The sequence below is a fragment of the Crocuta crocuta genome, unplaced genomic scaffold (genome assembly GCF_008692635.1).
Source record: "Crocuta crocuta isolate KB4526 unplaced genomic scaffold, BGI_CrCroc_1.0 scaffold147, whole genome shotgun sequence".
Lineage (NCBI taxonomy): Eukaryota > Metazoa > Chordata > Mammalia > Carnivora > Hyaenidae > Crocuta > Crocuta crocuta.
In genome coordinates this window covers 6306881-6323283 of record NW_027532594.1, presented here as the reverse complement: position 1 = coordinate 6323283, position 16403 = coordinate 6306881, and the positions used below count along the sequence as shown (strand labels likewise).

General features: G+C 42.0%; 1 protein-coding gene across 1 annotated transcript in view; it reads left to right on the top strand.

The window, feature by feature from the left end:
* The window catches only part of SLC22A16 (solute carrier family 22 member 16), a 47690-nt gene extending 32831 nt beyond the window's left edge, over positions 1-14859 (top strand). Inside the window, exons 5-9 of the mRNA XM_077780042.1 lie at positions 1523-2054; positions 5181-5308; positions 7942-8051; positions 9447-9546; positions 14490-14859. Coding sequence (XP_077636168.1) covers positions 1523-2054; positions 5181-5308; positions 7942-8051; positions 9447-9546; positions 14490-14699 — 1080 coding nt within the window. The 3' untranslated portion in view covers positions 14700-14859. The remainder of the gene's footprint in view (positions 1-1522; positions 2055-5180; positions 5309-7941; positions 8052-9446; positions 9547-14489) is intronic.
* The last annotated feature ends 1544 nt before the right edge of the window (positions 14860-16403 follow it).

Here is a 16403-nt window from a genome sequence, read left to right as displayed (position 1 = left end):
GGTTTAATTTCAAAATAATTTCCCCCAATTTTAAAAATTGTAGTGAAATACACATAAAATTTACCATTTTAATCATTTTTAGGTATACAGTTAGGGCGATATTAAGTATATTCTTGTTGTGGCACAATCACAACCACTACCCATCTCCAGAACTCTTTTCATTTTGCAAAACTGAAACTCTTATACCCATTAAACAGTAACTCATTGCCTCTTCCACCCAGCCCCTGGTGACTGCCATTCTACATCCTATGTCTGTGATTTTGACTATACTGGGTACCTTATATAAGTGGAATCATACAGTATTTTATCTTTTTGTGATTGGCTTATTTCACTTAATATAATGTCCTTAAAGTTCATGCATGTTGCAGCCTGTGTCACAATTTCCATCCTTTTAGAGGCTGAATATTCTACTCTATGTATATACCACATTTTGCTTATCTGTTTATCTGTCGATGGTTGCTTGGCTTGCTTTTACATTTTAGCCTTTGTGAATAATGCTGTTACGAACATGGGTGTACAAATATTTCTTTGAGACCTCGCTTCCAATTATTTTGAGCATGTATCCAAAGTAGGGCTGCTGGGTCATATGGTAATCTATTTTTAATTTTGGGGGGGGGAACCCCCATGCTGTTTCCCACAGCAGCTGTATCCTTTTACATTCCCACCAACAGTGCTCAGGGGTTCCAATTTCTCCATATCTTTGTCAACACTTGTTATTTTCTGTTTTTTAAAAAAATATATTAGCCATCCTAATGGCTATGGAGTGGTATCTCATTGTGATTTTGATTTGCGTTTCCCTAACAGTTAGTAATGTTGAGCATCTTTTCATGAGCTTATTGGCCATCTGTATATCTTTTTGGAAAAATACAAATCCTTTGCTCATTTTGAATTGGATTATTTGTTTTGTTGTTGAGTTTTAGGAGTCTTCGATATATTCTGGATATTAATTTCTTATCAGATATATAATTTGCAAATGTGTCACTCCATAAATTGCCTTTTCGCTCTGCTGGTAGTGTCCTTTGATGCACAGATGTTTCTAACTTTCATGAAGTCCAATTTGTTTAACCTTTTCTTTTGTTGCCTATTAAAATAAAGTTTCAATCAAATCTTTTCCTTCCCATCGGTTGCCATAATTTTTTGTCCCAATTTAACAATTTCGGATTTAAGAATAAGGGCCCTTTGTGTATAGATAAATTGGTATGTATATTCACAGTTACAGTAACTGAGAAGTTCACCCTGTAAAGGAATACTTACATGAAACAAGGGTCTAACGTGTATCATATATATCCTCTCGTTTATATCATACATAACCTCTCACATTTGGCTATTTGGGGCGGCAAGGGTGGGGGGAAAAGACGGATGGGTTGGATGAAACACCATTTGACAGATGTGGTATGGCTCTCAGAAGACAATTTTTGTCATTTTCTTTCTTGCCTATGTGTGATTTGCAGAGAGATCAGACCCCTTAGTAGTTATAAATATGACCTTAAATCTGGACCACCCTCCCCGCTTTGTTTTTCAGTCTGGAAGTGGCTATCTCGTGGTGGTGTTTGTCTATGTGACGGAATTTATTGGCATGAAGTCTCGGACGTGGGCATGCATCCAGATGCATTCCTTTTTTGCAATTGGAACAATGGTGGTGGCTTTGACAGGCTACTTTGTCAGGACCTGGTGGATCTATCAGATAGTCCTCTCCACTGTGACTGTCCCCTTTGTCCTGTGCTGTTGGATACTCCCAGAGACACCTTTTTGGCTTCTCTCAGAGGGAAGATGTGAAGAAGCACAAAAAGTAGTTGATACAATTGCCAAGTGGAATAGGGCACGCTCCTGTAAACTGTCAGAACTGTTGTCACTGGATCTAAACGGTCCTGTTGGTAATGAACCCTTTGAAGTTAAGAAGCACAACCTGGTAGATCTGTTTTATGACTGGAATGTTGGAACAAAGACACTTACTATTTGGCTGATTTGGTTCACTGGGTGTTTGGGATTCTACTTCTTCTCCTTGAATTCTGTTAACTTAGGAGGCAATGAATACTTAAACCTCTTCCTCATGGGTAAGTAGTTAAATTATATTTAAGTGTAGCAATGAAGTGACATTTCTACCATGGTTTTAGCGTGTTTTTATTGTCTGTTATCTACCAAGAACAATACCGACAACCTTACTATTATGGTCTCTTTTAGTGTTTATACGCTGGGACACAAATATCTATTTTCTTTTTAAGATAATGCAAACAGAAGAATTTAGTCCCTTCTTCTTTTTCTGCCTCTCTTCCTCATTTGCTTCCTTCCTGTAACCCATCCCCACCTCAAAACACTCTTTGAGAGGTAACATCTATTACATCTGACTTGTACTCTCTTAGATCTCTTTCTGTGCATTTCCAGACATTTGTGCAGATAAAGAGACCATTCCCTGCTTATTCTTCTTTGTAAGTTGTTTTCCTTTTAAAATTTCATATCTCTTGGAGATCTTCTGGTGTCTTTCTACCTTCAAAATCCTTAGTTTAGGAATTTCGGGAAGTAAAAGCACTTAAACACAAGTATAATTTCAGTGTCATGCTTCTTTCATTTTAGTATAGCGGGTTAAAAGGGCTCCAGATTTTGCTGTGACATCTTGAGGCATGACTCCTAGGGTCGATCAAATCCATACCAAACATGAAAGAAATATGAGAAACCTCTATTTGTCCATCTAGTCTTAGCTCCTGGTTATTTTCACATGGGCTGCCTGCACTTGATATTATCCTCAGAAAATCTTGCTTTTACATTTTCCCGCATAGATATCATCCCTTCTTATTAAAGTGTTCTGATGACATGTCATGTTGTTTATCAGAGCTCAGCAGGAATTATGAGAGAAGTCATTTGAAGGGGGGAAAAAAAACCCCTTATAGTCTCTTTTTGGGCAAGCCAACAGGTTTGCGGAGTCCAGCTTGATTTCATACCCACTCTGAATGCCGGTTTGAGAAATGACTCCATATTCCTAGGACAGAGAAGCGAATGGCAGAAGAACCAAGTGGGGCGCGGTGTGACATGGGGACGCTTTGGCAAGCCGGAGTTTTAGATCTTTATGATATAGTTTCATAATTTTAATGAAGATATAAATTCTCAAGAAACTGGGACATCTCATAAATGTAAAAATGTCTCCAAGATAAATATACATGGTTTTATATTCTCTACCATCTTGGATTTTTTGTGTCATCACCCTTCCCAGAAGTCCTCTTGCTGACAGGTGTTCTAGTTGAAATTCCTACGCTGTGAAATTTTTGAACGCGTTTTTATCTCCGGAGATGGGCCGGGGCTGGTGGGCATTTGAGCTCAAGTTTGTGTCCCTTGCAGGTGATAAATGGTTCAGTACCTTGGGGTCATGTGGGGATAGGAGCAGAATTGGGCCTGAGTGATTAGAGAGATAATATATTATACAGCGAGGAAAGTAATGGCAGATTGTCCTGAACCTGGGACACTTGGGCCTCACGGCTTGCGCCATTTATATCCCAGGCACGGTCAAAGTTGGATGTAGTATCAGTATCCTGAAGCGACAGCTCAAGAAAAACCAGTGTGGGGTACTGTTTTTCACAGTTGCTGCCCAGCTTTGCTAGGAGGGAGGCACTGGGGGAGGGAGGCTGCGGGAGAGGAGTCTAGGCTCCTGAAGTATTTGCTTCCGGTCCCTGAGCTGTCACTTACTCATTCGGCTCAAAGTAGTTACTCTCCGCTGTCAACTGGGGACACTAATCCAGGGCTACCCCCATGTGGCTCTTTTGTGGATCATTGTCTCTTATTTGACCTTGAAAAGTGCTTGATAACGTCTTAAGAAAAAAAAAAAGGGTAGAGTAACAGATGTACACACTGATCTGGCCTGAGAGCATGGACTTTACAGCAGGGTCCAAGGTCTGTGGAAAGGAGGCATTTCCTCCAGAGGTGTCTGTTCTCCGTTTCAGCGAAACGGAGAGACCAGCTCTCAAAGGCAGCTTATTTTTTTTGCCTTTGCCTGAGCCACTGGTTTTGAGCAGCAGCAACTGAGTTTAGTCTCTAATGTACTGCTAAGACTGTTTACTCCGAAAATATGTTCTCTACCTTTGTGATGAGCTTAGAAGCTGTGGGAGACGTACAGACCTGCCTCTCCAGGTGCTTGCACCATTCTGGAGTTGCAAGGATAAGTCGGGTTGCTCCTAAGAGGCGGTGGCTGGTCGTGTCCCGAGCTTAGGGGAGCTGCAGTGGGAGGAAAGAACTTGAAGACTGAATGACCTGGAAGATCTGGGCTGTTACAGGATGGCAGTTTCCTAAAGGAGATTGTGGGGTTTGCTCAGTTTGGTCGAGAGATCTCCTTGCTTGCCCCCTGTTTCACTGTGGCTGGTTGATACACAGCTTTTTTGCTCTGGATCTCAGATTCAAACTTTGGTTTTGTAAGAGAAGAGCTTTTAAGTCAGTTATCAACTAAATCCATCTCTTTATTTTTGCTGTGGGGCACTAAGAAGAGGCCCGAAGTAGTTTCTGTTCTAGAGGGGATTTTTTTTTTAAGTTTATTTATTTGTTTTGAGAGAGAGCACGAGCAGGTAAGAGGCAGAGAGAGAATCCCAAGCAGGATTCAGCGCACAGCCCCACATAGGGTTCGATACCATGAACCGTGTGATCATGACCTGAGCTGAAATCAAGAGTAAGAGGCTTAACCAACTACCACCCTAGAGCCCCCTGTGTTAGATTTTTAAATGTTTACTTTTATGTTTAAAATCCATCACATATTTTCATTAGTTTGTGTACCTAGCCGACACTGAATTTCTACTTGTTCTTAAGCTTGAAGTTACAAATATAGAATTTTTCCTAGTTCTGCCAAGCATGAGAAGCCAAAGAGCAGAAATTATCAATGTCATCTATGAATTTACTTATTTATTCATCCAACAGGCCTGTCCTCTGGACACCATACTGTGTACTGGGGAGCTGACAGCCCGGTGGGGGGCAAGATCCCTGGGGCAGGTGATAAATGCCAGGTGGATTGTGTGAGCCTCAGTGCCCTTCACAGGAAACATCCTTCTCACTCCAGGAGGTTTAAAAGGGGTAGGGCTTGCCGCCTCTCAGGCAGTCATTGGGTAGTTCTTAGGGGCCCCTGGAGGTGGGGAAAGGGCCAGTATAGGAGAGATCCCCTGTCCAGTTGGTTGCCATGACTTATAGAGAGCCCTTTTGCTCAATGACAGGTGCAGTGGAAATTCCTGCCTACATCTTCATATGCTTGGGGATGGACAGTATAGGGAGAAGAAAAGTTCTGGTGTTCTCCCTTATCTCAGGTGCACTGCTCTGTGGTGTGATTATGGTGATCCCCAAGGTGAGTTATTTTTCGTTTTATTTAGGGCATGGTTAGTTATATTATGACAGTAAGTATGAAGATCCATTCAGACATATGGACAGTGAATATACATAATATTTTGAAATGTTTTCTTAAAAAACCCATTCTTTCTCTGTTATATAAGTAATACACATTCATTGTAAAAAAATTAAGGAAAAATATGTTTTAAAAAAAAGCTCATAATCTCACTTACCAGAGATTGCCAGTGTTATATTTGTAAACACAATGATCCTGAATGAGGAAAGTAGATCACACCTTCCAGTGATTATCATTATCTTAAACATTCATTCATTTAACAAATATATATCCTGCATCTACTATATGCTAGGAGTTCTTTTAGGTGCTAGAGAACCACAGTTAATCAAATTTGTAGAAGGCTGAAGAAAAACAATACATTATTAGCGATAGTGTGTGTGTGTGTGTGTGTGTGTGTGTGTGTGTGTGTGTGTGAGTGACATGTGTACTATTTTATTTTATCCAGGGTGATTGGGGATGGTGTGCTTCTCAGAGAAGGTGACAGTTGATTAGAAAACTGAAGGAGGGAGGAAGCCAAAGAGACATCTGAAGAATAGAATGAGTTTTTTTTTTTTTAATAGTTTATTGTCAAATTAGTTTCCACATAACACTCAGTGCTCATCCCCACAAGTGTCCTCCTCCATGCCCATCCCCCCTGCCCCCCACATCCATCAGTCCTCAGTTTTTGTCAGCATAGAATGAGTTTTATATTCAGGACTGTTTTAATTTGAATATCTTGTTTTTCATTGCAGTACATTAGTAGTTTCCAATTTCTAGTATGCCTAAAACCTTCAAGGAGCTTGTTCCTAAAGATGCAGTTTCTCACTGAGAAACTCAAACTACACAAACTTTCCCATTCCTATATTTGGGCAAACTCCATCCCCCTAGAATAACTCTTGCATCGAGAAGACCCCTCCACTTCCCCCCCCAAATGTTATCAGAACCTGTTTTCATTCTTGATTTGGAAAATATGGTCACTGTAACAATACTTTAAAGTACTTTCTATCATTGTCTCTAGTGATTATATAATTATACAGCAACAGTACCTCAACATTTAGAGCAAGGCATTTTAAGTTTTGCATATTGTTTGAAATTTACGTTATGTTACCCAGTGACTTCCTTTTATAGTAACAACTTCATTTAATTATCAAGATTGGCAAATCAGATTTTTTATGCACCTGAAGTTTCCGAGTGATTGATACACACTAATATGAATGCAGTAAAACCACTCAGGACCATGAGGTCTCTGATGATTTGAGGGGACTTCATCCATAGTGTTTCTGGTTTGTTTTTAAAAAAATATTTTTGAAGTGTATTTATTTATTTATTTATTTATTTATTTATTTAATTTAATGAATCGTGAGATCATGACTGAAATCAAGAGTCGACGCTTAACCGACTGAGCCACCCAGGTGCCCCTAGTTTGTCTTTTAAAGTAATTTGCAGCTATACTAGTTGCGTTGATGGCAGTTGCATTTGAGCTGGTGAAGATTTAGGGGAGCCCCAGGTCCTTTGAATTCTATAGTGGTTAAGCCCCAGTGATAATGGAAAAGACAGGAAAGTAGATAATGGGGATTTCTAGAAACAGGGCACTAACACTTACCTACAAATTTCTCCCCTTCTAATAAAATCTCTCCCCAAATGGTAGTGTCAACAGACTTCAATTTTTTCAAGTTACATTAATTCATTCAACAAATACTGTCTGCAGCAGGTACTGTAAAATAAATTCATTCAATAAACACATAGTTTATAGGGTGACAGTATGACATTAGTTGCTTTATTAGAGGCATCATCAAATCTCAGGGACTTCACATAATAGATATTCATTTCTTGGTCATAGAAAGTTTGATGTGGGTGCACCTGGTTGTTGGTGGGAGTGTTTGGCTTCCTGGAGGCATTCAGGGGTTCAGGTAGACAGAGGTGCTGCCATTCTCAATATACGGACTCCAGGGTCACCTGAGTCTCAACATCCAGCTGGCAGATGGGGGAGGAGAGAAAAGATGGAATGTGGGAGGTCTCTGTGAGCCACAGCTGGAAGTGGAGCACACCAGGAACAGCAGAAACAGCTCCAGGCACTGGGAGCTTTCGCTGTTGAGGAATGTTATCAGCCAAAAGAAAGAGAAAAAAAAGAATGTTTTAATAGCTCAGTTATCACTTTCAAATTATTTTCTGAAGCTAATTTATAAACTAGAGGATTCCTGTCACAAAGGGCACAATTTGTTTTTATGGCTCTTTGAGTCACTCTGCTGGATCAATTCCAGAAGGAGCGGGTCAGTTACTTGCGGGGCCAGGACCGTCTGGGCAGGTCTCATTCCAAAGGAGTCTTTGCAAACGGCTTTTCTAATTTGACAATTTAAAAGTCTCCAAGGCTGGGGGGAGGCACACGTAAGTGTTTCTCTTACGTTTCATAAAGACGGAAAGTTTTTCCAGACCAGGAGTAGAGATTACAAAATAAATTCAGAGAAATAAAAACTTTTCATTCTCCTGAAAAAATGCGGGAGAGTTAGAACATTTTAAATAAAATTTTAAAGATTTTATCATTTCACTTCAAAAATATTACTTATGATGGTCTACTTTGCTAATGCGTGTTTTTTCAGGATTACTTTATTTGGACTGTGGTGGTGACCATGGCTGGAAAATTTGCCATTGGGGCAGCATTTGGCCTCATTTATCTTTATACAGCAGAGCTGTATCCAACCATGGTAAGGTAAGAGTTGCTTATTTTTCTTTTGTTTCCTTGTTATCTTTTACTGACATGTCATTTCGATATATTTGGCCTTTGAGTATAAATGCTTTCTTCCGGTAGCAGTTACTGGAGTGCTGAGATAATGGGAAAGTTCCAGGATGAAGCTAATTCTGAATCTGAGGCTTTGTCTGCACTTCATTAACAGGGAGATTAAAGAAAATCTAGGGGAACCTGGGTGTCTCAGTTAGTTAAGTGTCTGACTTCGCCTCAGGTCATGATCTCACAGTTCATGGGTCTGATTTCTGTGTCAGGCTCTGTGCTGACCGCTCAGAGCCTGGAGCCTGCTTTAGATTCTGTCTCCCTCTCTCTCTGCCCCTCCCCTGCTCACACTCGTCTCTCTCAAAAATAAACATTAAAAAACTAAAAAAAAAAAAAAACTAAAAAAAAAAAGAAATTGTGAAATCACACTCTAGAATTCTAAAACCATTTTAAATCTCAAATGCAGTTGACTTACACTGACTCTCCATAGGACTCAAGGCTAATTTTCTCAAGACGTTGTCTCTTGCTGTTCTGATGTCACTTGTCTTAATATTTATGGCTGCCATAACAAAACACCCAAGTTTGGTTCAAATAGCAGAAATCTATTTTCTCTATTTTATAGAGGCTAGAAGTCCAAGATCAAGGTGTTGACAGATTTGGTTTCTCCTAGAGCCTCTCTCCTTGGCTTTATCAGAAATACTTATATCAAAAGTACATTTTCCCCTTTTTACATATCCTATATGGCTTCCTTAAGTAACTTTTGATGAAAAACACAGTAAGATATTGCCTGGGGCGCCTGGGTGGCTCAGTCAGTTAAGCCTCCTCTTGGTTTTGACTCAGGTCACGATCTCCCTATTTCATGAGATCAAGCCCCAAGCAGTGACAGCGGGGTGNCTGCGCCCCCCCTGCTCACTCTGTCTCTGTTTCTCTCAAAGTAAATAAACTTAAAAAAAAAAAGATACTGCTTGACTTTAAAAAATCGAAATAGAATGTTCCACAGATACAAATCTTTCGTTCTCTCCAAATTCCCATTCCCTACCCCAAACAAAGTGCTGCTCTAGAAGACTATGGTTTTTCTCAATGTTAGACCGAATGAATACACAGAAGGGCCTCATCTGAGTAGCAAAGGAAGAATGGTTATTTATTTATTTATTGGCCTGGAATTATCTGTATGCTTGTATACACCACTGTTGCACAGAACGTGGCTATACATTGCAAGTGATTCTTGAAGCATTGGTGTAAAATTACTTTCAAGTATATCAGCCCGAGCTTAAGTGTTCTTAGGTCTGTTCCGTGCCGGGCGCGTGGACAGGGGCTGCCTCTGCGCCCCCTGGGCTTCTGTTCTGCCTGCCGTCTCAATGCTCCTCCCGTTTGCAGGTCGCTGGCCGTGGGAAGCGGCAGCATGGTGAGCCGCGTGGGAAGCATCATGGCCCCGTTCTGCGTTTACCTGTCCAGCGTCTGGAACTTCCTACCACAGGTGTTCATCACTTTATAGCCCCTCACTGGGACAGCAGAGAGGCAGAGCAGCTCACTGCCTTCTATCTTTTGCTCATTGGAAGCCAGTTTGTAATTCAGTGCTGGACGTTTCTAGAAACGTGACTAACAGCTCACCAGTCGGTAAGTAGAGTGGTGGCCGCCGGTATCTTGGTGGCGGATCCCTTCTGCCACTGGTGAGCTGTTAACTGCCGTCGTGCCTGCTGTGGAAGGACCCTCTCCCCTCCCATCTCATGCAGCTGCGTGGGGAGAGCTCTGGTGTCCGTCCTCCCTCTGGGTTCCCGCCATGTGCCTGCGGGTCAGGGTCAATTCCAGAGGCTGCCTGCCGCTCGGAGGATTCTGTGGTGCCTGGTGGAGAGGTTTAGGGATCTGGTTTGCAGTTTACCTGAAACTCGATGGGCAGTTTGTGGTGAGGAGGAAGAAGATGGGGGGCAGGCAGGGTGGGGGGTTATGGAGGCAGGAAGGGATGGGGGGGTGAGGGTGGCCCAAGGTGCTCTGAGACTAGGGGGAGAGCCCTGGGTCTGTGGCCCACTCCCCCTTCCTTCAGGTGCCCTCCCCTGAATTTCTTTGCCATAGCTCCGTCCAGGCTGTCCCCTCTCTGTCTTCCAGGCTCCTCATTCTTTTTCTGATTTCCCCTTAACTAGACTCAGGGTCCGGGAGCCGTCCTGGCCAGCCTCCCCAGGCCCTGCGCGGGTAACCTCTTCTCAGTTCTGCCTTCCCTTCCAAGCTGCAAACCCCCTCTTCCACTGGTCTCATGGATTTCCTCCCGGGGTGTCGCACAAACAAAGTCAGCTTTTCTCAGACAGAACGGGTCAGTGCCTTAAAGCCCTTCTCCTCTGCCTCCTACTTTGGGTTAGGAGTCCGTGGCCTCCAGCCTGATGCTTGAGCATCAGCGTTTTATTTGCCCTGTTCTTCTGTCCCCCTCTCCTCCCAATCCATGACCCCAAATCCTCCCCTTCTTTGTTGAAACCACCCTGGCTTGCCTGCTCCTAGTTCAATTGCCTCCCAGATCCTCTCCCTGAGCTCACCCCCACCCCATCAGAAGAGTTTGCCAGACCACAGCTCGGACCCCGCGGCCCCACCACCTTCTGAATAAACTCCAAGCTCTGCCAAATATTGGCAGATGGACCCTTCCAGATGCACCCCCTGCAGATCACCCCCGTCCCGTTTTGTTTCCTCACCCACTTCCCCTCCTCTGCATCCTTCTCTCCTTTTCTGCCTCATCTCCTCTGCAGAGAAGCCTCCTCCCATCTCCCCTTGCTAAACTTCCATGTACCCTTTAAGATGCAGAGCAAACCCCACTTCTCTAAGAAAGACCCGGATCTCATGACCCCACCTCTCCCTTCCTCGGTCTGCGAAGCATTTCACATGTGCCCCTTTCACAGCCCACAGCCACAGTCTGGCTTTATGAGCTGCATGCATGTCTTTGTCCCCCTCATTAGACTGTTGGACTCTTGCAAGACAGGGCACTTTGTATCCCCACAACTGTGTCCAGCAGAGCATTTCCCTCACTCCATGTGCCACTCATGTTAATTTAATTGATATTTTAAATCAAAGAGACTGGCTTTTTAAACTTAGCGTTGTCTTCAACACTATTATCAGAGAAATCATGGGCATTTTGCTAGTTACAGGTTTTTCAAAATACAGTAACAAAATCTCACAATAGGACAAAGTGTGTGGTGCTACCTAAAANNAAAATCTCAAAAAAGGAAAAGAGGTTTGGGGCCCCAAAAAAAAAAAAAAAAAAAAAAAGCACCTTGCACACACAGGTGCGCCTGTTCCTTGGGAACCATTGGGAATCTCACGTCCCAGCAACAGGCACTCAGTCAAGTTTCTTAATTGGGGTGTTGGGATGCCAGCATCTTTCACAGACTGACTCTGAGATTGAGAAATGGTACGTGCTGTCTAGCCTGTGCAGGGAGGTGTTTTTGGCGAGTCCACCATCCTTTTTAGGGCCTGGGCTTTTCTAGAAGCATCCCCTTTAGGCTAGCACTTTGTGTTCCTCATTAAATAAATAGAAGATAAAAATGGGAAAGGCGTTTGTTGAAACCAGTAAGCTGAAACACACAGAAGATAGCTAAATCTGTAAAAGCAAGCTACTATAAAAATACTAAAACCTATTAACAATTTAAAAAAAAGACTGTCATAAGAGTCAACTGGGGCTATGTAGTCAAAAGGGATTTTAAATTTTATTTCGACAGATACTTAAATAGCACTTGCTATGCAAAACTACAAAAATTGGTCTTCGTAGAATGCAGATACTATTCGTTGCTATCCCCATTTTACAGATGAGGAAACTGACAATTGAAAGTAATTATTAGCCCAAGGCCACACACCCTCGAGGTGAGAGAGCTTGGATTCAAACCCAAATGCCACACCTTTCACAGAGGTTAAACAGTACAAAAGGGAATGCAAAAAAAAAAAAGCTCCTCCTCCACCCTGACCCTGAACTGCCTTAGTCCCCTTTCCCAAGACAACCTCTGTCAGCAGGATCTTGTATATATTTGCAGAAATATTCCGTGAATACGCTCCCTTTGGATGCAACAGATGTTGCTTGTTGTTTTTAATGAGTAAAAACAATAAATGATTAAATTTCTCATTAAGCTTATTTATGGGAGTCAACTTGCCTAAGGAGCCAATATTTTCATTTGGAGGAATGGAAATGCTAATCTAGAAGATATGTTTGGATTTCTCTTTTGAAAAGAAGCACATGAAAAATCACTCATTCTGATGCTTCTCTTCTCAACCATTGTTTTCTGGTAATCTAAAAAACAAGTGGACAACTAATTCATATCTGTTTTGTATTCATCATGTAGTTTGGCAAAGATTTAATGAGTGTTGATTTTGTTTAAAATTTTTTGCAGTGTTTTATTTATTTCTGAGAGAGAGAGAGAGAGAATGAGAGAGAGACAGCATGAACAGGGGAGGGTCAGAGAGAGACAGAGATACAGAATCCAGAGACAGGCTCCCGGCTCTGAGCTAGCTGTCAGCACAGAGCCCGACGCAGGGCTTGAACCCAGGAGTCTGGGGCTTGGGCGGAGCACCTCCTGTGGATGGAAGGAGAGGGAGAGCGGACAGCGGGGAAGTAGTGGCCCTGGGGCAGAGGTTGAGCTAGCAGCCTGAGTGGTGTGGGCCCGGACTGAGGGCCTCTCTGGCTTCTTTGAATGATAGAATCACATTTATTGATGGCTTACCATGGGCAGGCACTGTTCTAAGTGCCTTAAATGTGTCCTTTAATTTAACGCTCTCAACCATCCTTTGAGGGAGGTACTATTGGTCTTTCCATTTTAAAGATAAGGAAACTGAGGAGCTGGACGTTTAAGTAGCTTGCCCAAGTTCACACAGGTAGCAAGAACAAGTTCTCAGGCAGAGTGGGTACAGAGATTATAAGAGGCTCGAGAACTGTTGTCTTTACTGAAGAAAGATAACCAGTGGAAAGGAAAAGTTCAAAAACATTTGAGAAGGAGGGAAGTCTCTTGATAGAGGAGCCCCCACCTGCCACCCTCCGAGGCAGAGGCGAGAGGCACTGGGGTCTGGAGAGGATGAAGGGGGAGCGAGAGGTGGGGGATGAGGGGTAGGGGCTTGAGACGAGGCTTGAGAGGTTGGAGGGAGCTGGCCAGGAGGGCGGGAGACCAGGTCTTCTGCTGATAGAGAGGAGGGGGTGGAGGGTTATGGGTTTGTGTACTGTGTGACTCTTCTTGCCGCGAAGCCAAAAACGAAAAACCCAGTCCTGTCTTGGATCTTCCACTGATTCTATTTCTTGTTTGGACTTATTCAGTGGGTGTACCTGCTACGTCTGGAGGCACCCAAAGACGCCTTTCAGCGTCACTTTAAATTCTGCTACTGCTTCTAGGCTTGCTCATGTCTTTCTAAGAAACAGGTTATAAGCATCCCACAAAAACAAAACCACACCCTGTCTTCCGGGGTCACTCGTGTTGTTGACGGGGCCCCACACCACATCATGGCTGCTCTGTGTGCTTTGTGTTTTTCATTCTCAGAGGTTGTAAAAGCACCAAGTATGTGGGTTTATCAGGAAAACCATGTCTTAATCTAATTTATGGGCTCTTCCCTGGCAGTAATTTTGGCTGGACACGTTTAAATTATGTAAGGATGGGACACATTTTTACAGACTGTGTGGAGGTTTAGTTCTAGAATCCACCCAGCAAGCATCTCATAAGGATCAACAGAGAATAGATACATAGATTTGCATTTTAAAAACTGAGGTAAAATTGGTATAATGTGATTTGCGTTTTTAAAGGCACACACCTCGGTGCTAATCTAAAAGGTTGCCCTTTGTGTGTCAAAATTTGGAAAGTAAAGGAATACTGAATTTTGTTTTAAAGGAAATCAGATGCATCCTTGCCCCCCAACGTAGCAATTAGTTTTCATTTCCCTTTGTTCGGTTTCTCCCTAAATTCTGTAAGGTTTGGTTCATTGAAACATTCATTTGTGCATTCATTCATTCATTCATTCATTCATTCATTCTGTGTCATTTATTGAACACTAATAGTGTACCGATTTTGGGGGCAAGGACAGGGTTGACCAAGGCAGTCTCTGACCATTAAGTCCCAAGCCAAGGCTCAACTGCTGGGTTTCTCTATAAGACTCTGGGGTCTGGGAAAATGAGACAAGGACTTTTTTCTATGCATCTCCCAGAACAGTGCCTGCAAGGGTAGCACTCCGCGCACTAACTGGGATTTATTGAGTAGGTCAGTGAATTGATGAGTGACCATTGTGCTGGAATGCATAAGTAACCAAAGCCTATTTCTACATAAACAACCAAAGATTTCACCCGGGAATCAAAATGACAACTGTTACATCAAATTTAATTCTGTTGCCTCTGAAAAAGGCTCAGAAATTATTATTCTGAAGGGGACATTGCTTTCTTGATATGTCACTCATTATTGTTTTTTTAATCCCTTCTAGTTGCTTGTTGCGATTTTGGCCTTCATAAGTGGAGTGCTGTCACTAATGCTTCCAGAAACCATGGGGAGGCCTCTGGCAACGACTTGGGAGGAAGCTGCTAAACAGGACACAGAAAAAGACAATTCAGGCCAATCGTTTCCCACAACCAATAATACTGCGTTGGAAAAAATGGAAGTGATTGACTCAAGGGTTTCTGGTCTTAGTGAATAAACGTGCCATATGTGCTGTCCAGCACCTGAAATATTATTTACTTTAATGACTTTGTATTAGAGGAATATTATTCTCATCTCCCGAATGTCATTTGTATGTGTCTTTTAAAATTTTTTTGTAAGAAAGCCTTAAAGTGATTATTTTGTAAACGTAAAAGAAATAAAACCAAGATGAGAATTTTCAGTTTTTACACTGCCTTCTTATTGCCACAAAATATTTCTTCATATTTGTTCATATATGTCATTGATTCCCAACCTGCCTCCTGCCCCCTGACATGCCCGCCCGAGGGACTCCCCCACACTCTCTTCAGGACCGGGGTCCCCTTTTCCCCTGGGGACTGTGGACTGGGAAGAGTGGGCATGGGAGCTTTTGACAAAGCCCCTTGAAGATTCTATTTCTGATAATTTCTTCCCCTCTTATGAGAATCATAGCTCTAAATTCAAGTTTTATTCAGAAATGCTCTGTCAAAAAATGTTTGTTTTCCTAATTTAACCATAAAAACAACAGCTACAGAAAAATGGATCTTGCTTTTCAGCACCTGAGGCAAGAGAGCTTGAATAAGCAGACAGATGTGTTTGTATCGGGTCACAGCGAGGCGTGAGTTTTCTAGTCTGACATTCTTATCTCTCCTAAATTTGCCAAATTCTCTCCCTAAGTCTCCTTCACAATACAGAGAAGCTGTGCTTTTTAGTGCATTGCAGAATTTTTGTTTGCATATCATCCAAGAAATTGACTCTGAGTACCATTTGAATCTGTAACCATTGTAAAAAATTCTTAAATATTCTTTCCCAGAGAATTTGTTTTTTTACAGGAAGATTTTACTGTTTTCTTTTTCAAGTACTAAATTTTGTTTCCTCAACTTCATCTAAACCTGTATTCTGCAAATATGTTCAGCTTAACATCCTGAACATTTCAGTAGCAAAATTTTGGCATAACTTTTACCTGTTAGAAGAATACATTTCAGACAAGTTTGCTATAGGTTTTGGATTTTTTCTTTCCTATGGTTTCATCAGAAGCTCATTATGTTTTTTCTTGGCTCTTGAGATTGAGCTGTTGGATATACTTTATTGGAATTGGTGAAGTACTGAGGCACCTGGGTGGCTCAGTTAGTTATGCATCCAACTCTTGACTTCAGCTCAGGTCATGATCTCACAGTTGATGAATTTGAAACCCACATCTGGCTCTGTGCTGACAATGTGGATCCTGCTTGGGATTCTCTCTCTCTCTCTCTCTCTCTCTCTCTCTCTCCCCCGCCCCCCCACTCCTGCCCCTCTCCCAGGCTCAAAAAGAAAAAAAAATTGGTGAAGTATTAGTGTTAGTGACAGAGGCAAGTAAAAGTAGGATTAGACAACTTTATAGATACTATTTTTTAAAAAGCATTGATAAGGGGGAAAAAGGGATTTGCCTTGAATTACTCAGGCTTTTTATATTAATTCAGTTCCCTGGATAATCCCTCAATTCTTCACTTGGCCTTTCCACTTGGAAAATAAAATGTAACCCCCTAAACCCGTCTCCCTTTGTAAGAGAAAACAAAATAGTAGGAGAATATTAGAGGGAGATAATTCTTTATCCTTCATCTCACCTCTGATTGTGTCTTTTTCTTTTTTTTTTTTCTTCAACCTCAGCTTGTTTTTTTTTTTTTCTGTTATTCAGGTTTTTTTCTCTTAGTTAATCTTTGGTATTTTCGTGACTTTCTTTTTGTGA